The sequence below is a fragment of the Amphiprion ocellaris genome, chromosome 6 (genome assembly GCF_022539595.1).
Source record: "Amphiprion ocellaris isolate individual 3 ecotype Okinawa chromosome 6, ASM2253959v1, whole genome shotgun sequence".
Classification (NCBI taxonomy): Eukaryota; Metazoa; Chordata; class Actinopteri; family Pomacentridae; genus Amphiprion; species Amphiprion ocellaris.
In genome coordinates this window covers 12,113,844-12,141,235 of record NC_072771.1, presented here as the reverse complement: position 1 = coordinate 12,141,235, position 27,392 = coordinate 12,113,844, and the positions used below count along the sequence as shown (strand labels likewise).

Below are 27,392 nucleotides of genomic sequence, written 5' to 3'. Positions count from 1 at the left end.
TCAGTAGTAGATTCCTCAACTTTCATATTGGCATGCATTTATTCAACAACCGCATAACTCCTGGAATCACTGCCTTTACTCGTTGATAACTGCGTGCTTTTATTTTGAAGGCCTTTACATACCTTATTGTTGTGAAATAACCTTTTTGTACATGTCTTGTCTGCATCCAAACAAGGTGTTCCCAGCAAATACTGGCTGTGAGCCTATCGACTGAATCGTTAGAGATAAAGCTGGCAAACTCTTTGATAACATTTTGTATTCTGTCTGACTGCACTCAAAGGTGTGAGCTGGGTGTTAAATCATCTTTTGTGTTTAGAATTGAACAAATGGACTGAGCAAAGGAGTGCTAAGAAAGACATAATATACCATATTTGCAGTGAGCTTGAAACAAGCACGCCTATTACCAAGAAACAATAAAAATGATTTTATAAAACACCCACCAAATCAGTTGCATTCTTTTACCAGAAAAAAACTGTTCTCCATGAAGAACAGCTGAGCAAAAATCATTCCTAAAAAAATATATTACATAGGTAACAGAAATGGGTTTAGTTGTTAGTGCACTGCTCTTTGAACTGCTGGAGCGTGTTCTTCAAGTTAGCAGGACTTTTTCCATTTCTACCTATACTGAACTATAAATTTAAAATAATTTCTAGACCATGACAAGTTGTTTTGATCATAAAGTAAAATATTAGATTGTTCATTGTTCTTTTGGCATTGTCTCATTTTTGTAATATTTTGTCTTTGTTTTTTGTCTGACTTCTTGTCTCACATTTTTGTTTTCTGTTTCCTTTATGCTTTGCTTTTTTGTCATTTTGTTCTGCTTTATTCATAGTTTTGTGTATTTTGTCATTTTGTGCTTTTGTCTCACTTGTGTTGCCTCATTTTTTTGTCGCTTTGTAACTTTGTCTAATTTTTGTCTTTTATTTCATGTCTCATTTTTGTAATATTTTGTCTTGTTTTTGTAATTTTTAAAGTAAAATACTATATCATTCAGTTCCAGATACCTGTGACTAAACATTTTATGCCTTTGTAGATACACTGTGATCTGGAAGTTGTAATGTATAAATGATAGACTGAGGCTTGGTTAAAAATGTGTCATTTTTCTTAACAAATTTTAGTTTATTCATAATGTTTTGTAAAATCATAGTTCCTGAAATGTATTTCAGAATGTATTTTTTTTGCACTAAAACAAAGGGAAAAACTTGGGAGTTGTGTTGATTCATAAGTTAATTATGCTCTGATTGTACTGGTCCGGGCCACTTGAGATCAAACTGGGCTGAATGTGTCCCCAGACCTGAAATGAGTTTGACACCACTGTCTGACAGAGTCCAAAACCTTTTCAGTCTATCACTAGGAAGTCATGCTACAGTACAATATGAAATCTGAGCCCCATCAGTCTTTTGCAGCTCCCTCCATAAATAACTGTTTTCATTAGAAGATATGAACTACCATATGGAAGATGTCACTTAAATAAAGATCTTTCAGTGTAATGATCCATATGACAAAGCGATAGCTATGAGTGCAGTTTGTCACTCCTATTAATTTTCCAAATAAATCAGAGACAGTAGGACACGTAACTAGCCCTCTTCACACCACAGGACTGAAAGTTAGTCTGTCAGCTCAGTCACTCCTCCCTGTCCTGCAGCTTCTTGTGTACTGACGTCACACTCTCTCACCCAGCCAGCGGCTCCGGCCTCGACCAACCGGTTCCACCTCTATCCAGCGAGGCAGTGACGGGACTTAAATGCTGTTCATTACCTGCTGTCATGTCTGACAACTGCTGCCCTGAATCACAAGCAGCTAAAAATAACCAGAGCTATTATGTCCATTCGGGAAAACAATTTGCCTGTCAATCCTTTTGCAAGTGAGTAAAATACGGACCATTTCCTCTTTGGAAATGTGAATCATTAGAAAAAAAAAAACCCTGACATTTTGCCATTATCCTCTACGACACACATATGAGAAAAAAGAATTTATTTCTTTTGACAAAATACTTTTTTGTGCGGTGGTTGAGTAGTTAAATTATCTACACAAGACAGGCAATAGTACAGAATGAAAGGAAAGACAAATGCTTTGCTATAATTATAGGGAATAAAAGCAGAGACCACTTTTAAACAGTTCATCAGCACAAAAAAAGGACAAAAGCAGAAAATGTGAAGAGGAGAGTGTCATAGAGAAACAATAGACATACAAATTTAAGAAAGTTACAAAACTAAAGGATGAAAAAAAAAGAACACCGATGATTTTATATACAAGTGTCTTCTCATTGGCCTTGTTTGATGATAATATCTGACATGTCATCAACCTTCACCAGCTCCAAATTCTGTAAAAAAAAATAAATAAATAAATAAAAACAGTAAAAATGACAGCATGAATAACTCAGTGATGAATATGTCCCCATTTCTTAATCAAGAACAATTACTTTCTTAATTTCTAATTTTCTAATATGGTAATTTATGTCATGTCCACAGAAGTAAACTGATGTAGAGCATTACAATGTGTAGCAGAATATGCTATGATAATGAAAGTATTTTACATAATATTTTTACACAAGGACGCCTGCCAGACAATCAGAAATTAGTATTTAAAAGATAAATCTATCAAATGGGATTAAAAATAAATACATCAGCAGTTTGACATCTGGGAAATATGCTTATTCACTCTGTAGTAGAATGTTAGATGAAAAGCTCAATACCACTCTCATACCCAAATGCTACCTAATTAACTATGGGTAGCTGCCAGTTAACATAGCTTAGTGCCAGCAAATTAGTGCTTACAGTTAAGAAACTGACCAGTACTTATAGGTACAAGATTGTAAACAACTATTGAGCAGTAAACCTGATCTGCTGCGTAAAGTTATAGTCAAGTAATGGTAACCTTAGCAGAGAATGAAGTCACATTCCCTTTGAGCTTCTCCATATCACGTTTTTGCATTTGGTTCAGGTGCACGTGTGTATTACTTTGTGTGTCTCTATTTGTGAGAGTGCTGTATTTTATTTATTTATTTGATATGGACAGTGCACATTTATGAACATCTATTTAGACAGCAATGGATGTAAATATGCCGGATTATAGCAACGATGCTAATTTACATCCGCAGTCCCTAGGCAGGAAAAAAAAAAACACAACAGTGAAACATACAGTGAAACACAGGATAATAGGTTACAATAAAAGGACAATAGGTCACAATAACAGAGCAAAGGAGACAAGTCAGGGCATTCGATGTATTTAGTAATGCTAGTGTAAGCTAATGGTTGTGGTTACTGCACCTTTAACCCTAGAAAAATGTCAAATTGGCAGAGCCTGTTTCCAGTCTTTATTCTCAGCTGACAGATAAGCACATGGTATCAACCTTGTCATCTAACTCTCACCAGGAAGTTGAATATACGTCTTTCCCAAAATATTGAACTATTGCTTTCAAACGTATGCATTTTGCTCAACATCCCCAGGAATTTAAGCAACAGAATATATTACACACTTACAGTATTTCCACTTAGGGTGATTAAAGTAAGCAACACTCACCTTTTCATTGGCAAGATGAAGCAGAGCAACAAATGCCAGCGGCACTGATAGATTCTGAGCCATAGTGTTTGGCAATCTGGACCACCACAGAGTGAGAGACAAGAGAAAGAAGTTCACAATAAATTTTACATTCCATTAATCATGATGTTTAAGCCTTTAATGGCTGTTATTTAGTACTGCTGCTTGCTGCTTCACAATAGGGTTCAAGTGATGATAATCTACTATGATGACTGGCATCAACCCACATATGAGCTTTGGTTCACAAAACTAAAAATAGAGGGTTCAGGCACAAGCTTAATCTAACATACACTGTCCTATTAAGTAAATATTTCTACATATGAGTTAAAAAATAAGACCAATATTCTATATCATTGTGCTTTAAGTGACTCCCCAATATAAAAATCTGACAAGCCATTGTGAATCTATAGGACATTATTTTACAGGAACACGGCCATTTTGGGGAAGACACTCCCATATTCTATTGTTTACCCTAACAACAGTGAGGTAAAACATCCTAGCATGCAGATACATATATTTACAAATAGTATTCCTTTGGTGAGTGTTATTCAGTCATTATTATTCCTCATTAGCAATGTGGCATGGAAGACATGACAGAAGGTCTGCTGGTACCTTTGAAGCAGCGTCTTTGTGGTCTGACTAAAGACTTTCTCCCCGCACACTTCTGGTTTCTCCACAGTCTCCGCCACCTACAGGGAACATGAAGACAAAACAAATAAACCAACAGAATCAAACAGATATACGCAGTTAAAACTGACCGTCGATCTGTCTCTTCTGCCCACCACATTTCAGCAATGACTGTTGACTAGTTTCAAAACCTAAAGCTGATTAATGTGCCATCTTTTGTACCTGCAGACAAAAGCAGATGCAATTTACCTCTGTGGGTTTTTCTGGGTTTTCAGTCAGAAGAGTCCACATGCTATTCTTGAGTCTCTTCATGTCCATTTTCTTTGCTGTCTTGGCATAGTTGATCTCAATCTTATTAACCTACAAAAAAAAACCAAGTACACATATGACTCTTTTGCAAAATGTGCACAAAACCTTCAGGTTTCTGAGTGCTTTGTTACACCAGGAGTTACAGACAGTAGGTGATGTCAGGTACTAGAATTCTACTGCCAGGAAGAACTTTTGAACTGTCAGAGATTGTAAAGCAGTTTTAGTTACGGTTACTATTGTGGAAAGTTGTCTAATGTGTCTCTATACAGAGGTTCTATTCATGCATTACTCACCCTATGTGGCTCAGGCACCAGATCCTCCTCTCCATAGGTGGATACACTCTCAAGGTCTTGTGAGGGCAGAGGTATACTGTCCCCTGATGGCTGTGTATCATCTGAACCGGCAAACCCTTCAACATCATCATCACTGTCACCTCCCTGAAATGGAAGAGATAACAAATAGAATGATCGTTTGGGATTAAGTTTGAGATGTGGTTCCTGATAACTGTTTTTGCTCTCCTGGGACTTATTGATAACATTCCGTCTCTTATAACTGAGGAAATTAAAACTTCTCACTTTTAGCTTCTTCTTCAGTATTTGAAGCAGAAGTGGTATAGTGTTTATGTAATGGCAATGACAGTGGAATCATTTAAATGTGAGACATGGTCTAAAAGCTAATAGGTTCATAGACAGCCATAAACCCCAGTAGACCCTCTCAGCTCTTCCACTCTCTCTGGTGGTGCTGTGTCATATCATTAATGATAAAACCACCTTACAGTGAGAGAAATGTTTACAATATTGTGGCATTTTGCATTTACATCATGACTCAGCAGAAAAAAGCATCGTTGAAAGAGACAGTAATGACACTTCTGGCTTGAGTGTACAGGCACATTAATTACACTTAGAGACAAGAGCAAAGGTGGTGCACCACTGAAAAAGACTGCATTCACAATCATCTAGAAACTACTTGGCTGGGATAGAAAAGCACACAAACATCAGATTTATCTGAGATTACAATATAATTCATATGAACTGAAAGTTTGTTAGTGGTAAGTTAGTAAGCTTGATATGGATTAGCTGGACTCAACAGGCTAATATCAGTACAGCAGGTCAGTTTGCATAAGCGACTTCTGACCTCAAAACAGTAATGCACAGTAGCACTTTTGCTGCTTATGTGCAATCTCCTGCCCATATGTATTCTATTTTATTGTTTTTTATTTAATTTTATTTACCTCCCTCACTGTAATGTATATATCTTGCCTTTTTTGCATATGTTGTAATTCTTAATACAGTCTTGTTTTATATGTACATTTGATTTTATTATTTATTGTTTTTAATTTAGCTTGTTATTATTGCACCGTCCAGTGGCAGCTATTTATATTTTCGTCATGTCCCCATGTATGATGACAATAAAGCTATTCTATTCTAATTAGTTATATTCACGTTTTCTCCCCACAAACACTCTGTGAATCCACCAGGCCTTAGACACCGAGCACTGTGCTACATTAGTCTGATCACTATGTAAAATACCCTCTAATGTCATGGCATAGTTTTTAGGCCACATCACCTACCAATTCACTCCATCGATACAAAAAAAGTCTGTTAAATACAGTGAAAACAGACCTGAAGACCTGGACAGAAGTTGGCTGTGTCGTTGGCATTGTTGTAGTCATAATCTCCGATGCCTTCTCCAAGCTCTCCAGACAGCCTTTTTTGGCCTTCTTGACTCAGCTAGAATAAACAAAACCAAACACAGTACATCTGTTTTAATACAGCACAAATGATCTGTTTAAAATCACTGTGGACATGCTGATAATTTTGTGAATTATTTCGCAACAGTGCTGTACATTTTTTCTGATGTTCATGTGGAATATCAGTTAATTAATGCATTAGTTTGACTGTAAAATCCATCTAAAATTCTTTGCTAGTATAAGTTAGCCTTAAATTAGTCACTTATTAATGCAATTTGCACCAGATTTGGTTAAATCTGAAATGTCTTAGCTAGTAAAGATTTATGCATATATTAGTTGGTAGAAAACATCTCGAGTGCTGTTCAATTAAGAGCGACAAATTATGTAAACACAAAGTCACAGTAACATCATAAGCTATTATCAGACAATATTTTATTTTATTTATGTCCGTATATGAGTTCCAGAGTTAACTGTATTTAGTAAAGTTCAGTGAATATCCAATTAAATTACCCTAACTGACTCAACAATTTCCTAATTTCAGTTATGTTGATATTTCCTGATTCAACAAACAAGCACAAAAGTCAGTTCTTAACATCTGTACTTTCACCCAGCTGACAGGATTAGTGACATCTCACCGAGCTGGAGGGTTTGAGGCTGAGCTGGGAGAGTGTCTCTGGGGGAAACTGGAAGTCTGCTGGCAGAGTAGTTTTCTTATATCTGGCACTGAGGGCAGACTTGCTGTTAGTGGTGGCAGCCTGAGAAGGGAAAGAAGAATATGTTTGATTAAGGCCACATATAGAGAGACTTTGGATATCCGATGTATATACTGTTAACAAGTTTAAAATTACAACTCTTTATAGAGAAGGTGTTTTATTGTGCAAAATGAATTATTCGAGCTACTTGTATCATCAGTACTGGTACTGTGGAGATTTGTTGTGAGGCTCAAATATCAAAGAACATGTATTCAGTTCTTAAAATGTCCTGAAATGTTCATGACAGATGATTTAAAGCAAAAATGGTATTTGAGAAATTATAGAGTAGTTTTAAGTTCTGAAATGCTGGCATTAATGTGATACTAAATTCGGCTATTCATGCTGCTTAACCAACATTTACAAATATATTTCGAGAGTTGAGACATAAAAGACTTCTAGACAGGATATCTGTGACACCAGCTGCATCAAAAATAGTTCCTTAAGTGCTGAATGCTTTGTTGCCATGGCTACAACACCAGAAAGAGCCACGTTACAGCCTTAATGCCTCCATATTTCAAGAGATGAGACATGCGGAGACCAATCACCTCTGTCTCTGTTGTTAGGCATTAAAGCACTGATCTAAACTGCACAACATAAACACTGTCACAGCTCCATTCCATAATAAAACCACCATTATTTACACAAAGTGAAAAGAACTAAATGTGAAAAATACAGATCACTCAAAATCAACAGAGCCATTAATATGAAATGGATATCATAAATTTCATTATAACCTAGCTATTCACAAAGACATAAGGAATTGTGCTGATTGCATACTTGTATTGACTATAGAACTGATCATTTCTGTCTAGAAAATAGGAAAATCAGCTTGAATGTGACTTTTGACCACACTACATAAATACAGTCTGTTACCGTGGTTTATATAGACGGATAAACAGAGCACTTCTAGAGTTTCAGTTAATGCATAATGTTTCAAAGTTTTTACCCTTGTGGTGCGGAAGTAGGTGTCAAAGTTGACATCATCATTGAAGTCTATTTCAAAGGTCTTTCTGGGCTTTCTTCTACGTGTCTCCTTGTCAGGCAAATGATCCACTACAGGAGACAAAGTACATAAATACAGGCATTAGAAAATCATCTCCACTAATTTGTTCACATATCACTTAATGGCTGATGAGTAAAACTTAACAACTTAACTCAACAAACACCTTGTTAAGTTTGACATAAAGATAACATGAGGAAGAACTGCGGTAGACAGAGGATACAATAACCCTCATCAAAGCAAGAAAGAGCAAAAACCCCTTTTTTCAAAGTTTTCAACCAACATTGATCAATATAATACATGTCTTATTAAAAAGACGTGCTATGTATCATATGGATTGTTTCTTTAATTTCTACCATGGCATCACAGTAAACTCTAATAATTTGGTAAACCAATAGTTTAACTCACACTTGTGCTTTGGTTTGAACTGCCAGTATCCAGGTCCAGCCCATGTGGCCATGGTCCTGGGGCTGAAGTATGAATACTCCCTGGGCTGAGAGGACAGCTGTAGACACATAGTGGCAATGTCTCCCTCTCCAATGGGAATCACATCCCTGTATGATCATCACAGCAACAGACAAATGAAAATCAGTCGTCCATGAACAGAGGCAGTGAGTGTTGGATTTTGAACCATTTGCTACATACTGTATGTTCGAATGAATTAAATGTCTTAACTTACATTGACAACTGGCAGTGCTGTTACTTTAGCCCATGAATAAGTAAGTTAATTATTTTAAACTTTCAAGTTTGAAGAGGCAATGAGGAGATGAGGCTCTTCTTTTGTAAAGAACTTTAATTCATTTTAACACAAACTGCATTTCAAACTATTCAGAACGAGATGAAAAAGCGCAGAAAAATACAAAAAAAGACTCATGCCTAGAACCTTTTTTTAAGTTATTTTTGGGGACCTTGCAAGCCTTTATTATAGAAGACAGTGGAGAGAGAGACAGGAACTGATGGCCGTTGCATTGGGGACTATAGCCCCTGTTTATGGGTTGCCCGCTCAACCAGTTGAGCTACCGGGGCACCGTCTACAAACTTTTAGTAAATTTCCCAGTTAGGATATAAAAATGGTTAAACAAAAACAGAAGCATAGAAAAATGTGAAGGTCTGTGGTAAAATGTTGAGTTCTTTTTCTTCTTCACCTCTCAGCAGAAGACATACATCACCTTTGAACTGCTGTAAAATCCATGATCTTACCTTCCTTTGCTGGAACCAGAGGCCTCACAACCCTCCTTGTGCTCCTTGGATCCCTCCTCACAGTCACCTGGTCCCTCCTCATAGTCGGCATCAAAGTCAGGGCAGTCATCTTCCTCTGGCTCAAGCTCTGGCTCAGCATTCATGTCGAACACGTGTTCGCCCTGCTTCATTTTCTCTAAGAGTTGATTCATGGTCTGAGTGAAGATGCAGTCAGACAGGGGGCATGTTAAACTGCGCATCATTGTCATCTTGCACAAAGATAAAGTGCACGTTTAACAGGAGATATGATGAAATACATCACACACTTTGATACTTTTTGAGGCTTTCTGTGAGGAAACTAAAGTCAGTACTTTTCAAGCCTGTATAATGACTTTTAATGCTAAAATGGCAGCACACAATACAGATGTATAGTAAAATTATATTTTGAATCAGTGTGAGCAAAGGGTAGCACAAAATCTATTAATATAGACAGGTTAACAAAGGGGTGATGTCAGACCTGCAGGAATACTGAGCACACATGATGGTTCTAATCTTACACACCCAGGAGTCTTTCTCTAGCTCCTTAAACCACATGCTGAAATCACTTCATGCAGAGGATTTTACATCTCTGCCACCCCACACAATATACCTCAGGCCAACACTTAGGTACTATACAGAGTTATACAGCCTCTCTGTCATATTACAAGTGGTAACATTAACAGAATAAACTAAACAGAGAGTCAAACAACCCTGTAAGGTTGGCAATTTGTTTTTTTCTACACCAAAGATTTGAGAAGAACACAATGACAATTTAATATAACAGATATGGAAGAATTCCACCAGAAATATTTATAAAATTAGATTTGGTGGTTAGATAGTCTCTCTGACCTGCTCAGGGTTCCAGCTAGTGAAGGAGAAGTCCTGCAGCGAGGGGCAGATGGAACTTTTCTCCTGTGAACGCTGCAGTCCAGCTAGCAGAAACATAGCACAGAAAGATGGGGTTTAGTATTTCCACTAAAGAACAACTCAAACACAGGAGGAAGGAAGATTTGGATGATAAACTAAAGGCACAGTGTGTAATGGCTTGATGTAAATGAGCAAAAACTCCTGATTATGTAAATGGCTTTTACCCATGAAGGGGGATGCGGCAACTCCCTGTGGAGGCGGAGGAGAGTAGGAGGGTCTGGACTGCAGGAGGGTCATGTGGGAGGGAAACAGCAGCTCACAGCAACTATTCTCACTGAAGAGAACCGACAAGAAGACACCAGCTGTGCTGCTCTCATCGAAGGATGAGGCCATCCGCTGAAACATGGGGTCCACCTGAATGGCAGAGATGGACAGTTAACAATTTAGCAATTTAGTTTGATAACCTTGATGTTAACTCAAATAAGGACAGTAAAATATATTTCATTTATGCTATCAACTATGGGAGTGTAATGCAATCATGATGCAGACAAAAAAGAAAAAAGCAGAAATCTCTTAAAGTGTCTTCTAGTTTCTTTAATTAATTTCAATCAAACATAAACTTATCGGTCGTCAACTAGACATTCAGTGGATAGAAGCAGATTATATAGCTTTAATCAATGATAGAATGATATCCTCCAACTACAGTGATGTTGCCATGACTTAAAGTTAGGTAAAGTGACCTCTGGAAATACAGTAAGTAACCACAAAACTTTGGCTTTGTGGCTGATACTAACCCTTGGTTTGGTCCTTTCACACCCAACTTATTTTGTCCAGAATTTTGACCTTTTCAGTTTGATCCAAGCCAACAAGCTTTCAGCCACAATACAGGAACTTGAACTGACATATGATCTGATGGCATTACAAAAACTGGAAAGAAATGCGAACACTCCCCAGGTATTTTTGGAAAGGGTGAAACAGAGAGAATATGAGAGAACGGGAGAGCAATGTCACCTGAAGATTCCAAAACTGTCTGAGCAGTACAAAAAGGTAGCGATGTCATGCAGAGCTCCTCAGTGTGTGCATAATTGTGATGTGAAACCAAAACTAATTCATTCAAATGTGTACAATATGACAAAAATTTGCACATTGATTCTGACCTTCTTTATATTGGCTTCCTATGCCAAAGAATTGATTGTAAAATGCAGCTGTTTACAAATAAATGGTTTAGGCCGAAAATACATTTCTGATGGTGATACATTTTAAAATGTTTAAACCTCTCAGATCATTCAGAACATATTTGCTTGTTGATCCCAAAGTCAACACCAGTCCAGTACATCTGGAACAAGCTCCCAAAAAACCTTAGTTCTGCTCTAACTGTTGTTTGTTTTAAATCAAAACTGAATCACTTTCTGTTTGCTATTGCATTTTACTAAAACAAATTTGTATCTTTCTTAAACTCTTCACCTGTTATAGTACTGTCTTAAAGAAAAACTACCATCATTTTGTCTTTGGAGTGTTATTTAAACTTACACTACCGTTCAAAAGTTTGGGGTCACTTAGAAATGTCCTTATTTTTGAAAGAAAGGCATTTTTTTTTCAACGAAGATAACATTAAATGAATCAGAAATAGTCTAGACATTGTTAATGTGGTAAATGACTATTCTAGCTAGAAATGACTGATTTTTAATGGAATATCTACATAGGGGTAATTATGTTAGCACATGAATAAAAATGTGAGTTTTCATGGAAAACATGAAATTGCCTGGGTGACCCCAAACTTTTGAACGGTAATGTATATTTTTCAGTAAAGATGACATGATACCTCACATCTCCTCTCAGACTCTGCACTATTTATGTTGCTCAGGTTCTGCTCCACTGTCCTCTTAGTGGGCCTCTTTTTCTTTGGCTGTTTGGCAGGTACTTCACTTCCTGCAAGTCCATCATCATTTCCATCCTCCTCTTTTGGAGAATGGTCTGTACGAGAAGAGAAAAATGAAACAAAAAGGAAAACGTTTTCAGTAGCGGAGCAATGAAGGTAGGTCAAGTTTTATGCTCTGTAGGAAAAATATTGGTTAGGCCCCCACCCTCTCCAGGTTTGGTCTCAGCCCCGAGGCCACCCAGGACCCTGTAGGCATCAGCATGAACAGCATCTACTCTCACAGCATAGATCTTAGTACTGGCATCCAGAGTGCCAGCCGCCACCTGTAAGACACACACACACACACACACACACGCACGCACACAAAAATACATGATGACCAATATTCAATGTCATACTTCAATCATCCCCAATAATATTCACATTTTTTTAAATAATCAAATTACAATCTCTTCAGACTTTGTATCAGATTTTGCTGCAGACTTTCTCTGAAGTTGTGGATTGGTTTCTTGTGAGAAAAGACACTGTGGTAGACATAATTTAACATGAATGGTATACTTCACTGGATTAAGACCTTTAACATAAAATCACTTCTTCAGGACTTTGAAACGGTATACCCAACCAGATTTCTGGGTTCTTCAAAGAAAAACCAACCTGATGGTCATCATCTAGCCAATTTAAACTTTTAGAAAGAACCAAACACATCTTTCAGGCATCTGTCATACCTTTTTTTGTTGTTTTTTTTTTACTGATAACTTCAAAGTCTGTGTTTCTATGACTTAAATGACTATAGCAACAGCTAGTAAAAGACTAAACATGAAATTTTAGTTTCAACTTTAATTAATTCAGCAAATGTTGAAGGGCAAAATCAGATACTATGAAAAAATAATAAAAAGATATACCTTGAAGTTAGTGAGCTCAGAATCCTTCTGCTTGAGAATATCAGCCATGTAATCAATCAGATGAAGACCAAAGGCATTTTTGGTGGTGATTTTCTGTCAAAAAAAGCATCACTGATTTCCCTTTCAACTCTTAACAGTCCCTATAGCTATTTATCTTTAAGATGGGCAAAGGCAAAATAAAACACAAACAAAGAAAATAAGATTACCATTCTAATTATATTAATGCTTCAAAATGGACTGTGAGAACCACTGAATGATTTCTGTGTAATCCACAATCTGTGTACATGCATGCACACAGCAGAAACTTACGTTTTCAGTGGAGAGTTTTATGCAGGTGGAGTAATGCTCTGAGATCTGTGCATTCGACAACTTGGGCACGGCAGCAGGAGTCCCCACAGCACTGCATACAAAAATGAGATTGCTCTTAAGATACATAGCAGTTGGGCAGCATGGTTTGCTAAGTCTTTATTACTACAACTTACCTATGAGATGCAGAGTCACTGAAGGAGGTATCAGTGGCACTTTGAAGGTCAATGACTCTTGACCTCCTGCGCTGACGACGCTCCTGCTCGTCATCGTTGCCGGGGAAGGCTGCCAGCAGTGGGGTGCTGCAGGCTGCAGGGGACAGACCCTTGTTCTTCAAAGAGGACGACGTCCATCCAGGGCGAACCCGGGACGCAGGTGTGGAGGCTGCACTCATCTTAGCTGGAGACAGAGGAAGAAAGAATTCAGCAGAGAAACAAAAATATTTGGGATCATATTTTAATGCTCAGAAAGATAGCGATTAAAAAAAATAAATAGAAAAAGAGAGCACAAGGTCACACATGAAACACTTAAAATCAGTTGTACAGTGTCATACTTGTGCTGCACAACATTTCAAAGTCTCAAACTATAGACAGAAAATATTTATTATAATATAGTTCTTTTTTAATGAATTAATTTACTATGGAACACTTAAAGATGGGGAAGAAATGATACTAGAAGACCAGCACACAGTATTCTCAATGTACAGCACACTTAAGTCCAAAAATAATTTATTTCTGGGCCAAAGCTTGATTTCTAGTCAAATATTTCATTTGAGGAACGGGTTTGCTCTGACTGTAAATTACATAAACAAGTGACAAAAAACTGTCAGAGAAGTTAATAATACATTTCAACCGTATCTATTATTTTTTAAACATTTTTCTGAAAATACAATATCCAGATTATGTGTACCCTCACACCCTTTCTTGGTAATCAATGCCAAAGCCTTTATTTGCTACCCATCAATCAATGTTTCTTAATCAGCGTTCTGTATGCCTCTACTGGGATTTTGGACCATTCCTCTTTGTGACTATCTTCAGGTACTTTGAGATTGGAGGTCTTCTTTGCCGTCACTCTCCACAGATTCTTGATAGGTTTCAGGTCTGGGCTCCAGATGAGCATGTTGATATTGTTTCTGGTTAACCATTTCTTGTCCACATTGGCTGCATTTTTCACATAACTGTCTGGTTGGAAGGATCAATGCTGCATGAGGTTACCTGATATTTTCTTCCACAATCTTAATGTTGTCTTCCTTTCCCATGATGGCATTTCCATTAACAAGGATGTCTAACACCTTGGTTCAAAAACAGCCCCACAGCATTGCATGACATTACCACATCACTTGACCATGGGGGTAGTGTTCTTGAAGTTTAATACATATATTACAAAATATGAAAGCTACATTCCTGCTTCTAAACAACTCAATTTATGTCTCATCAGACCATAGAATTGTGACTGAAAGCTTTGTCTTAGTCCAGGTGAGTCTTGTGTGTTAGTCGTGTTAGTCCTCTTAGAATTGCTCGGATCCACCAGGATAGCATTTATGGAGAACCGTGGATTCTCAATGGCCTCTCATCCAACCATTCTTGCAGGGGTTGCTTTGGCTTCCTACCATGAGGTTAAAGATTTCCCACAATGTGAAACTCCTTACACTCTTTGATAAAGCTTTACATTGTGGCCATTGTCAGTCAAAAACACTCTGATATGGCTTTACAGTCTTTACCTATGGCAGCACCTCTTTCTCAGTGATGGACTCACAACAATAGCAATAATAGTATAATAATAAATAGTAAGCTCACTAAGCTCTTTGATTTTTGCCACAACTTGCAACTGACTAGTGACTAAATAATTTTGGACTTTGCAGTTTAAAAAAAATCCAGTAAGTTTTTATAAAAGTAAAAATAGGTACAATTCATTCATAACATTTCAATACAGTGGTTGACCGTCTTTTGTTACTTGTTTCTGTCATTCCTAACCAGAAGAAATATATTGGTCAAATAAAAACTCGCCAAAAACAGAATGGCACGGCTATGACTCATTTTGGCTTGACTGCATAACATGGTTTGCAATGTGAAGGATACGCATATTCAGAGAAGTGCGAAGCAAGTCTCCAAAGTCTTCACATTGCACATGAAACTTAATGCATTTCATTCTTCATCGGCGACCCTTCAAGACAATTCTAGTGGCATCAATCTAAAGATTATTTAAAGTACTGCTTTGTGGATTTATGCCTAGAAACTTGAGTGGTATTTTCGAGTTATATTAGCAGTCAACCCCAGTCTCACATAAACAAAAGGTCTGCATTTATATCGTATCGTTACTAAAAAGTAACATACGTTCACATTATTGAATCCTTCGAGAAATTTCATCTGAACACAACATATTTGGCAAGCTAAGTTATTTTACTAAAAACAAGCTGAACCCGAACAAAACAACCACATGAAAAATTGTTGTCCAGCCACAATTACATACTAACGCAGAAAATGCTAGCATGCAAAGCTAACTTAGCACAACAACGCTAGCTTCTGTGTGAACGTGTCCTACTCTCATTGTTAGCTAACTGGCTCACTGACACACGCGCTTTATCAGAAGACATTTTTAATTAACTCACCGTACCTCGAAAAGTAAAATCCGATGTGGCCTAATCGAGAGCCGTCAGAATGTTTAATATAACATACGAGAACAGACCAAACCGTAGTTATTCTTCCTACTCGGCGTTTGAATTTTTGCGCCGGACGGTTTACGTAACACAAATTACGTCATGACGCCAAGTCACGCCCACTTGCCTTTTTTTTTACAGGGAGGCTAAAAATGAAAATCCAGTTAAAATGTATTGTTTTTCTAAACAGATCTACAAAAATATATTAGAATACATTCAAATTATCTTCATTGTTTTATATTAATAAATTTACATTGCCTATAGTACTGTATTTATAATGTTTTATATTGTAGCATTGCTACATCTTTGTACTTTTTAAACTTATTGCTACATCTTTGTACTTTTTAACCTTTTTGTAAGCCACTTCATATTGCATTGTGTTACAGTGTGTCACTACTGCACTATTTCATCCTCATTTCTCATCCCTGTACATACTGTAAATATTATTACTACTTTTCTATTATTATTTTATTTCTATTACTACGTCTATTGCTACACAAGCTGCTGTAACAATGTGAATTTCCCCTGGCATGGGGAGAAATAAAGGACTTATTTTATTATAATATGCATTATGAATTTTATAATATGATATATTAATAGAATATAATCAATTACAATCTACTATGAAACATAATCTAGCATTAATATAGAATATTCATATATTTCCTTTTGGATTTTACTTTATATTATGTTGACCATTATATTTATATAATGCCTTAAATAACAGCATTGGAATATGCATTATAAATGTTATTTAAATACTTGGACTTTCCTAAGTATTCATAGCATTATATTTTAATTGTAAATGTGATAATATTATATACCATAAAATAAAAATATCATATTATAAATTGTTTTGTTATTTCATGATTTATATGTATCTTTTCGGATTTCACTTCATTACCATATTTTATAATGGTACATGATTATTTTCTAAATTATTTAAATCATACTTGAAATATAGGAGTGTTATATTCTGCTAAATATTTTGTATAACAAAGAAGTGTAGATGTAAAACACGACTGATGGCAGAGCTGTCCCTTGTTGTGACTATAAACACTTCATGTTGACATTATATTGCTGTGACACAATCACATGGTCTGCACACACATTCTCCCTCTCTTGTTTTGCACAGTCTTTTAATTGTGATGATCACTGACAGTTTGATGTGTCAGATGATGTCCAACTATTATATCGGGGCTGTTTGGAAGCATTAATTTTCCTTATAATGTGTAGACATACAGGATACTGAAGCAATGTTTGTTATAATCCTGGCAGATGATGCACAATATAATAGACTGGGGACTGCAGGGAACTCGGCTGTGACTTAGTAATACAAAACAAATTTTGTAGTTCACAGCCTAGTACTATAGAGCAAAACACACAAAAGCAACATTCTACCTATGGCAGATTTTCTTTTTGTTTCTGTAACATGAGAGTAAATGAGACTGACATGACTTTCCTTTCATCAGTAGCACAGTGAGATCCTTACATCCACTTCTAACAACATAAATTCACATTCATCAGTTAACAGTGAAAATCGGCTGATACTCAAAACTGCAGTGTATGATGACATACTGTTATTAAATATTATGCAAAGTGGAAAAAGATATATACATTTCTTAACAATGCTGTAATAACCACAGACTGATTTTTTCCCCCCAAATAGTAATAGTAAAGGAAAAATTAAGATGTAAAGCAAGATAGCAACAATGACAAAACTGTGGTTTCTCACTAGATGGCAGTAAAAATTAAGGTTCCCTTTCTGGCAAGTGACAGTGTATGCTACAGTATGTGTCTGGCATTTGGGTAAGAGACTGTTTGCTGATTTTCCCCCATTTGCTTTCAATGAAAAAATAATTCCCCTTGCTTTTATCCAAAATGACGTATATCTGGGAGTAGATTTTATGACTAATTTATGACTATACACCTTAAAAAATATCAACTCTTAAATGTTCCAAGGAGATGCTTAAATCTCTTTGGCCCTACTTTACTCTATACAAACTGTGTTGAGTCTATCATTGTGTAGTGATCCTTCTACTTTATGTCATAAGTTTTGTTTTAGAAGTGTGTGTGTGTGTGTGTGTGTGTGTGTGGGGGGGGGATAAATCAAGTAGAAATAAAGAAATTATGTAAATGACATTTCCAGCTTTTTAAATATCACTTTACATAACACTAGAAAATATCAAATTATTATGGCATTTCATTCTCTTTCATTCTCTATCTGATTTATTTCCAAATCAAAATGGTCTCATTAAAATGAGAAATGCTTTGCAAATTGCCTTATTACTGTAACATTTTTCATTTTTCACATTTTGATTTTTTTGATAGTGGCCTTGTCCTTTACCGTGAATTGATATATATATATATATATGTGCATCTTCACTAAAACTGCAATATGGAGAAAATTGAATGTAAAAAATAAACAGTAAATGTTTGCTGTATGCATGGGAGTTCCAGTGTTTTGAGCCCTGAGTTGTGTCTTCAGGTCTTCTCTCAGGCTGCAGCTATAGCATCCAACGATGAAATGATCTCAAAAGTCCAGAAGTCCATTAACCTTTACCACTGACAGTGACCACTGATTGTTCTGATGTGGACATAATAATTAAAGGTAACTCTGTCGCTCAATGTTTATTTCACCTCCTCTTTTCTCTCAGTTGGATTTTAACAGCTGGATTTAGGACGAGATAGGATCTTGCAAACTGAAGAAGATGTGCACTTCTGTCCATCTCCAGTAGAAATGCCCTTGCTTGTCAGCTACTCGCTGCAACATACTTGTCTTGCACTTCCCTTCTTTGATTTCAGTGTGACTCTCCACAAAGCACATCGCTCCACAGAGCAGGGATTCATGTGAGCACTTTGACTGGACTCTAATGTTGAACCCACTGAGACACGTGTATCACAGTGAAACAACCATCATTTCCCCTCTGGAGTCTGTGTGAGCTACGCTGATCTGCAAGAGTAGGAACAAATGTCTTTCTAGTATGCAGTTAATCTATTAAATTCTTAAAATTCACACTCTAATAATCTCCCTATGAAAGACTGTTACAGTATTTGGTCCTGATTGTGGTTTTAATGATAATAAAAGTGAAGCCCCTTGAGTGTGTTTGTGTGCAGTGAGATCTCTACTCCCTCCCTCCAGTGAGAAGCACTCAGATGAGTGTGTGTGTTTTGTGCATGCACTTTATTTGAACCGCATATACATACACACTCACTCACAGACACATATTCATGTCAACATGCAGCAGTGCCTAACAAATGAAAAGCATTTATCTCTTCAGCAGAAGCCTCAGCTTGTTTCATCCAGTCAAGGCCATTTGATTGATTTCCCCTATTTGGTCATTGATGGGAGAGGATGAGGACTATAAAACAACTCTATTTTTCACTACCCTTTCTGTTTTTTAGTATTCTTTTTATTCAGTGGCCACCACCACTGAACATTTGTAGCCTGCAGTTGTTTTCGACAATAGATCATGCTTACGGCCTTGTTCAAGTTAGTTTAACCCGTTCTAACAGTCACTCTGGTCTCTAACTCTATGTTAGTTCAGGATTAATGAGACATTTTTCTAACATTCAAACAATATGCAGTGCAACATGAGTCTATACATCCTGATAACCTAAGTCTGGCAGCAGAGGCGGGAACAGGCTGAGATCCAAGTCAATGAAGGAGATATATGTACTGTACTGGTCCAATGCTTTTAATGAAATTACAAAGCGGAAGAGTGCAGTAAATGGGTAGAGAGGGTTGTTAGGACCAGGGGAGAATGAGGCAGTCCAGCAGGCTCACAGAATAGCATGTTGGCAGTTTGTTATAACATGCTTGGAACATCAGGATCAGGACAATAAGTTAATAAAATAAAAACCAAATGGAAATACAGAATATGTATTTCCTTAGAAGCCTTGCATCAGTATTAGATGTCCTCAGCTGTGCAGTAATACCTGCCTTAAGCACTATTTAAAGTACTTTACTCTAATTTGATGTCTGAATAAAAATTCTTTACATATGTATTTACTGTGCTGTTGTTCAGCTACCTTGTCCCCTGGCAGATCTAATAGCATCATTCTCCTTGTTAATATATGTGTCTTTCATGGACACATATGCTTTTTGGAAAAAGATCTAACAGATGTAACACGTGTAGCTTTTCTTGCATTATTTTTTTTTTTACAAAATCAAGAGAATGGTTGTCAATGATTGCTAATTGTTTGTTTGCACCTCTAACATGTAAATCCAGAGTTTCCAAACACTGCAGGAGCTCAGCCTCCCAAAAATTACTTTCTTATACAACTAACCTGCATTCTGAGTTACATTTTGAGGAAAATGGATATTCTTCTGGATTACATTGGTTTGCAGCACATCACAAATATCTCTCTAATCATCATATCTTTTGCCATTTATTGTGCTGTTGCCCAACTGTCTCTCTTTTTCAGCCAACCAGTCATATATTAGATGGTGTGGGACTTGTCAACCTGGTAACCCAGAAAACCTTATAATTCTACAGTTTCATTTAGCAGATTATCCAAAACAATGAACATCTGAGAGTAGATACAACACAAGCAAGGATCTTGTCTTATTTTTTGAAAATGAACAATGCTTTAAATAAAAGCGTAGCAACTCACATATTCACAAAAACACAAGATCTGGGCTGCAGAATATTGGCTGTAGGGGTCTGGAGCCATTGTATCAGATTTCAGTACACGGTGACACATGGTGGAGGTTTTTTGCAGGTTTGAGGCTGCATGTCTGCAAATGGAGTTCTTAGTGGTGTCTATTTGGTCTCAAATTCATTCTGCAAAACCGTAGCATATAACATAGAATGAAATTGGAATGCTGTCAGTGATTTGATGAAGTGACAGAAGACACTAGGTGGAAATGTGGGGTCATCATGCAGCAGGAAAAAAAATGGAATCAATAAGGAACCTTCCCTGTTCAGCATTAGGTAGTGGAAAACTGAACTCTATGTGTAGAATTTATTGAATCCCCACACTTCTGAAACCAAAGGTATTTTTTGTGCATTGCTAGAGAAGATGGTGAGGGAAGATTCATTTGACCATATCACTTATTTGCACAATGGAATCCCTCTCTTTGTGGTTGTCTATCTATCTATCTATCTATCTATCTAGCTATCTATCTATCTATCTATCTATCTATCTATCTATCTATCTATCTATCTATCTATCTATCTATCTATCTATCTATCTATCTATCTATCTATCTATCTATCTATCTATCTATCTATCTATCTATCTATCTATCTATCTATCGATATACAATACCTAATATCTATCTATTGATGCAGCTGCAGATGTAATGTACCTAGAGTGTTGCTGCTGCCTCTGAGAAAGCTGCTTTCTGGGAGAGAGATGCTAATTTCCAATTCCCTTACTCCCACTGTGTCTGTGTCTTACAGTTTCTCACCTTTTCACCTGCACCAGCTGAGGCCTGGGATTTTCAAAGAACCAGCTGAGTAAGGATGGTTAACCCGGAGAGATGGAAACAGATAATATTTTTTGGCATCCCGTCTGTCTGTGTGTCTCATACATTCACAAAACACATATGCACCACAGAGACCCACAGAAATTACACTGACACACTCAAACATGCCAACAGACTCTGATGTGTGCCAACACTCTCTGGTATATATGTACACAGTATGTGCAACACATTTCCACATTAGCATTTGTGCCATTGTTTACTTTGGAATTGGACTAAATCCATAAAATTTGAATGACTTATATCATATTTATGATAGTGTTTTGCTATAGAAATTAAAGATAAATCAAACACACTGTGTAAGGGACGCACAGACTTCCATCACCTATCTAAAAAACCCCAAAGTGATTCCATGAATACTGATGACTCATATCAAGAAAGCAGGTGGTGCCAGTCTGAAAATTGATTTGATTTCTCGATCTACTGATTAAAGGAAAAAATTGTGATTATCAGACTGACATGAGCTTATTTACTGTTCAGGCCAGGGTTCTGCTTTATGGACTCACTGATGACATGGAAAGTCCAACTGTCACTGTGGTCGATTTTTATGACAGCCATGCAATTTGAATCAATGACTCATCTGTATGCATCTTAAAGCTCTTTAAATAGATCTTCTGCTGCCTGGAATTTATTGATGAGGTCATTTGTGTTTGCTTCCGAGGCATTTGACAAAGGACTCATGCAGCATATCTGAACCCCTTCATACTAGCACGTGTGAAGGAAATTTTCTTGTAATTTGTTGCCTTTCCAAAGACCAGGCTTGTTCCATTATTGTGATTACGAATAGTAATACTAAAAAAGAGATATGGAAAAATGAGTCGAGTGTAAAATAAAATGAACACAAAGGTAAAATGCATCCTATACAGCTCTTCCCTCTATGGAGTGTACAACAGAGGGAAGTTGCTGTTCCCAGGCAACAGAGCAAGATGAATAAAGGCCATTCCATTCATAAATGTGTGGGATAGGCAGCTGATGGACTCCTGCAATTTCACAACAGAGAGAAAAGCAGGGAAAGGAAGACAAGCCCTATAGCCACAGTCTTAGATGTAATGATGCGCACAAAAAAAGGCGACAAAACAACAGGGTTGCGTGCTGCAGCTTCCACTGGAAACATTTCAGGTCCTTTCTACTATTTGTCTTCCACTGCATGGTTTGCTTCTGAAGAATGAAGTAGCGGTGGAGTCCTTTCGGTTAAAAGATTAGCACGTCAACAAAAACACACTTCTGTCCACTGATTAAGACAAGCATGCATGAAACTGTTCAGGTGTGACTGTGTCTCCCAGCATGCTCTTTCCATTCAGAATGTGGTGCGCTAATCTGTCAGCCTTGGTGGGGAGTCTGCCTTGGCATTTGAAGGTAGATAGCACATGGAGAGAGAAAGGAGACAGAAGGAGGAGGAGAGAGGAGGCAAGCAGTAGCAACCATGGGAGCAAAATGGAAATAAATTAAATCACAGTAGTCAGGGAAGCGAAGATGCCAATCAGGAGCAGTGCACACTTGTCATGCATTTGTAATCAGTATGACAGGGCAAGATACTCAAGAAGATAGCTTTTTTTAAGTTTGAGCCCCGTGGCCACAGGAGAGGTCTAGAATTGTAATGACATAGGTGTTTCAATCAGTGACTGTCAGAAATAGCTCGAGCTACATTATTCTGTCATTCATTTTGGAGTTAACAAAGGAAATTACAATATTTGTACCTACATAAAAAACTTTGGGCCTAAGATGGATTACAAAAAACTGACCAACATCCCAAATTATCTTCAATCATGCTGTAATCTAGTGTGTATACTTCAGAAAAGTACTGTATACAAATTATTTGTGGGTGATTTATGTCTCAGTGTTGGTCTATGATTACACACACTTAAGCATCATTTGGCTGTAACAGACATTGGAGAACCCTTGCTTTCATTTTCAAAATTAAAGCAATGTAGGTACAACTGGGTTATTAAATCTGGGTTATTAAGTCTTCATAAATTAGTCAAGTTAAAAAACACCAGCTTTAACTGAAGGAAAATACATTTAATGAGAAGATCAATCTCATAATTCATGTTGATAAAATATGTCAAATATATTGCACCAGTTTGAATTGTGGTGAAAATGGAAATTAATACTAAAACCAAAATGAACATATTACAGTTTTTCGCAGTCACTTTGGTACATTTCTCAGGTCAGTATTGAAATTTTCAAAACTACTTGGTCAATCTTCACATTATTGTGTCACTTGTGCACATCAAAAAAGGAGTTTCTCATTTCTTTGAACAAGTTGCAAATGCTTTGGTACATCCATGTAAATGATTATGAACAATTCTCTGCTGTTTCCTACATTATCAATTGCTTATGTCATGTTGATCAAAATGTATCATAATGGGTCTGTGTTGAATAGTCTCACCCCCACAACATTTAGGCATTAGCTCATCGCATAAGTCTTTACATGGAAAATGGTTGAACAAGTTGTCATTATATGTCAAGGATATTTCTATACATTTCCATTAGATTTTTAAAAAAATTTTATCAATCTGCCCTGAATTGGTAAATTGCTCCCAAGTGAATCTGAAGGTGCATCTCATGAACCATCAACTTGCAAGTATATATACAGCCGGAGCACAACACAATGTTACAATGTCTGACAATGGAAGGACAAGGAATTGGACAGGATCAACAGCCAGAGAGAAGGAGGGGAGGAAGAGGAGTGAGGCTGCGTGGTGGAGGAGTTGAGAGGCAAAACAGAGGAAGAGGCAGAAGAGGCCGAGGACATATGCACATTCCTGATGAGATAAGAACCACACTTGTAGACCGTGTTCTCAATCATAGGCTTACAATGGCCGAAACTGGTCGAAGGGTGCAGCCAAATGTTGGGAAAACAACCGTGTCCTCAACCATTCAAACTTTTTGTCGACAGAACAGGTATGCAATCTCTCAATACGTACTGTACTGTAATACTGTATACTTTCTGTAATGCCTCATACAATATTACGGTATTCCACTTGCATTTTACAATATATACATTATATATATATATTTTATACAGTGACATTTTATCTTACTCAATTTTGTGTTTTGCATGACTGTATTTTCTACACATAGGACTAGAAGACAACTTCACAGGCATGGCAGAGGGCCTCTTTTCACACCCGAATAGGAGGAGGCTATTTGCACCATGGTTGTAGAAAACAATGTCACAAGAATAAGGGAGATAAAGAGGACAACATCTTTAAAAGCATCCAGTCAGCGTCTCAATCATTGACAGGGTGCTGAAAAGACACCAAATAAATATGAAGCAGCTGTACACTGTTTCATTTGAAAGAAATAGATTTATACTTAGGGGTATAAAACACTGATAAAAACTACTCCTGGGTTTTTTTGTCGGCTAATAAATCCTGCTGCCCTTGAATGCTGACTTCTCCTGGTGATTTTTATGGAGATTTTTAAAGAAGCTTTTTAGACATTTGAACATGGTCAAGTCTCAGGCTCTGGCCCATGACGTGCACTTAGTTTCCACATCAGTATAATATAATCTAACTAAGTTGAAAAAACTAATTGTTATGATCCTGCTCTAGCCCCTGCCCTTCTTTCTCTTTCTTCCTTTTTTCTTTCTTCTCCCTTCTTCCTCCTGTCTTTGTCATCTGTCTCTTTTGTATTTTTGTCACTCATCCTGTCATCTCTCTCCCTGTTGTCTCTCTGTCCTTGTCTTGTCCCTCTGGCTCCCTCTGTTTGTGTCTGTTGGTCTCTGCGTCTGTCTGTCTGCCTCACTTGTCTCACTCACCTGCCTGCACTTTACTGATTGCTGTAATGCACATCAGCTGCAGTAATTAGTTCACTCTGTTCACCTGTTCTCCACCTCACCTCCACCTATTTAAGCTCTGTGCATTCACTCGGTCCCCGTCGGATCATCGATTCTGTTTCTCCCCACCAAGCCTGCCAGTGCCGGACTGCTTCAGCCCCATGGACTCTGCTGCTCTTCCCCCCTCCTTGATTTCCCCTTTTTGGACTCCGTTTGCTCTGACCTGTTCATGGATTTTCCCCAGCCTGTTTTCCCCCTCGGTTTTCAGTTTCCCCATCTCGTGAGTACCCCTACCCTGCTTAGTTTTGGTAATTCAGTTCTGTAAACTTCTGTTTTTGTATTCATAGAGTTAGTAGTTGGTTTAGTTCAGTTCCCCATTAATGTATGGGTTCAGTTGTTGGGTTAAATAAATCTCTTTCTGTTTTTCACCCGTCGGCCAGTTCTGTGTGTCTGTGCTTGGGTTCTCCTGCTTCCCCCTTCCATAACACTAATGGTTTGGGCCAGAAAAAACAGGTGTTTCTTTGTTCTGCATGCATAGTGAAAACATATGTTGCTTAATTCATGGTTGGGGGTGTAGAAAACACACAATATGGTGCCCTGTATGACCACTGTGGTCTGCTGGAGCAGCAGCATCATGGCTGCCGACAGGAAGAGACAGAATAAACTGCTTAAGGCCAGCTCTGTCCTGGGCTGCCCCCCTTGATCCTTTGGAGGTGGTGGGAGACAGGAGGATGATGACAAAGCTTTTGTCTATCATGGAGGACACCTCTCACCCCCTGCAGGAAACGGTAACATCACTGGGAAGCTCCTTCAGTAACGGACTGCTTCACCTGTGGTGTCTAAAGGAGAGATACCACAGGTCCTTCCTTCCTGCTGTAGTCAGACTATTGAATCAAGTCTGCTCCCAGTAACGGCAATAAAATGTAAATAAGGACACTGTGCAATTTCACAGAAATTTTCTGTATGTATTTGTATTTCTTCAATAATGAGAAAATGACTATATCTGTGCTTTGTATGCTGTTCTATTCTTTGTACTGTTTCTGCTGCTGTAACACCAACAATTTCCCTGCTGCGGGATCAATAAATGATTTATCTATCTATAAAACCGCCTGCTGCTTGTCTCCCATTTTGAACTCGCCCACTCTGAAGACAGACTCAGGAGAGCTACCTGTCCTGCACCTTGTTGCTACTTACCTTGACGGACCATGTCTCCTGCTTCTTCTGCCTCAGATGAAACCACCGGTGTGTAATTGGCTAATGACCTGCCTTTTGTAGTGCTCCCCCAGGAGTCTCCCCTGCTCTATATACACCCGTGGACAAAATTGTTGGTACCCCTCGGTTAATGAAAGAAAACCCACAACGGTCACAGAAATAATTTGAATCTGACAAAAGTAATAATGAATAAAAATTCTATGAAAATTATGCAATGAAAATCAGACATTGCTTTTGAACCGTGGTTTAACAGAATTATTTTTAAAAATAAACTCATAAAACAGGCCTGGACAAAAATGATGGTATCCTTAACTTAATATTTTGTTGTGCAACCTTTTGATGCAATCACTGCAATCAAGCAATTTCTGTAACTGTCAATGAGACTTCTGCACCTCTCAGCAGGTATTCTGGTCCACTCCTCATGAACAGACTGCTCCAATTGTCTCAGGTTTGAAGGGTGCCTTCTCCAGACGGCATGTTTCAGCTCCTTCCACAGATGTTCAATAGGATTTAGATCAGGGCTCATAGAAGGTCACTTCAGAATAGTCCAATGTTTTCCTCTTAGCCATTCTTGGCTGTTTTTAGCTGTGGTGTTTTGGCTCATTATCCTGTTGCAAGACCCATGACCTGCGACTGAGACCAAGCTTTCTGACACTGGGCAGCACATTTCTCTCTAGAATACCTTGATAGTCATGAGATTTCATTGTACCCTGCACAGATTCAAGACACCCTGTACCAGATGCAGCAAAGCAGCCCCAGAACATAACAGAGCCTCCTCCATGTTTCACAGTAGGGACAGTGTTCTTTTCTTGATATGCTTCATTTTTGCGTCTGTGAACATAGAGCTGATGTGCCTCGCTAAAAAGTTCCACTTTTGTCTCATCCATCCATAGGACATTCTCCCAGAAGCTTTGTGGCTTGTCAACATGCAGTTTGGCAAATTTCAGTCTGGCTTTTTTTATGATTTGTTTTCAACAATGGTGTCCTCCTCGGTCGTCTCCCATGAAGTCCACTTTGGCTCAAACAACGATGGATGGTGCAATCTGACACTGATGTACCTTGACCTTGGAGTTCACCTTTAATGTCTTTAGAGGTTTTTCTGGGCTCTTTTGTTACCATTCGTATTATCCGTCTCTTCCATTTGTCATCAATTTTCCTCCTG

The 27,392-nt window shown here is 37.7% G+C and overlaps 1 protein-coding gene across 2 annotated transcripts; it reads right to left on the bottom strand.

Annotated features, from left to right (window-relative positions):
* Positions 1–1,959: 1,959 nt before the first annotated feature.
* Positions 1,960–15,832, bottom strand: ncaph (non-SMC condensin I complex, subunit H). 2 transcript variants are annotated; one of them, XM_055011110.1, is made up of 18 exons: positions 15,704–15,832; positions 13,267–13,489; positions 13,094–13,184; positions 12,785–12,877; positions 12,088–12,205; positions 11,826–11,977; positions 10,228–10,417; positions 9,986–10,068; positions 9,119–9,312; positions 8,327–8,472; positions 7,865–7,971; positions 6,802–6,921; positions 6,099–6,206; positions 4,770–4,913; positions 4,417–4,527; positions 4,153–4,229; positions 3,523–3,598; positions 1,960–2,323 (listed from the first exon to the last, which is right to left on the bottom strand). In XM_055011110.1, the coding sequence occupies exons 2-18, from the start codon at positions 13,482–13,484 to the stop codon at positions 2,264–2,266; spliced, it is 2,088 nt and encodes a 695-aa protein (XP_054867085.1). In that variant the 5' UTR covers positions 13,485–13,489; positions 15,704–15,832; the 3' UTR covers positions 1,960–2,263. The 2 variants fall into 2 exon arrangements, with proteins under 2 accessions (XP_054867085.1, XP_054867086.1); XM_055011111.1 differs by having other exon boundaries at positions 15,699–15,821.
* Between the last annotated feature and the right edge of the window lie 11,560 nt (positions 15,833–27,392).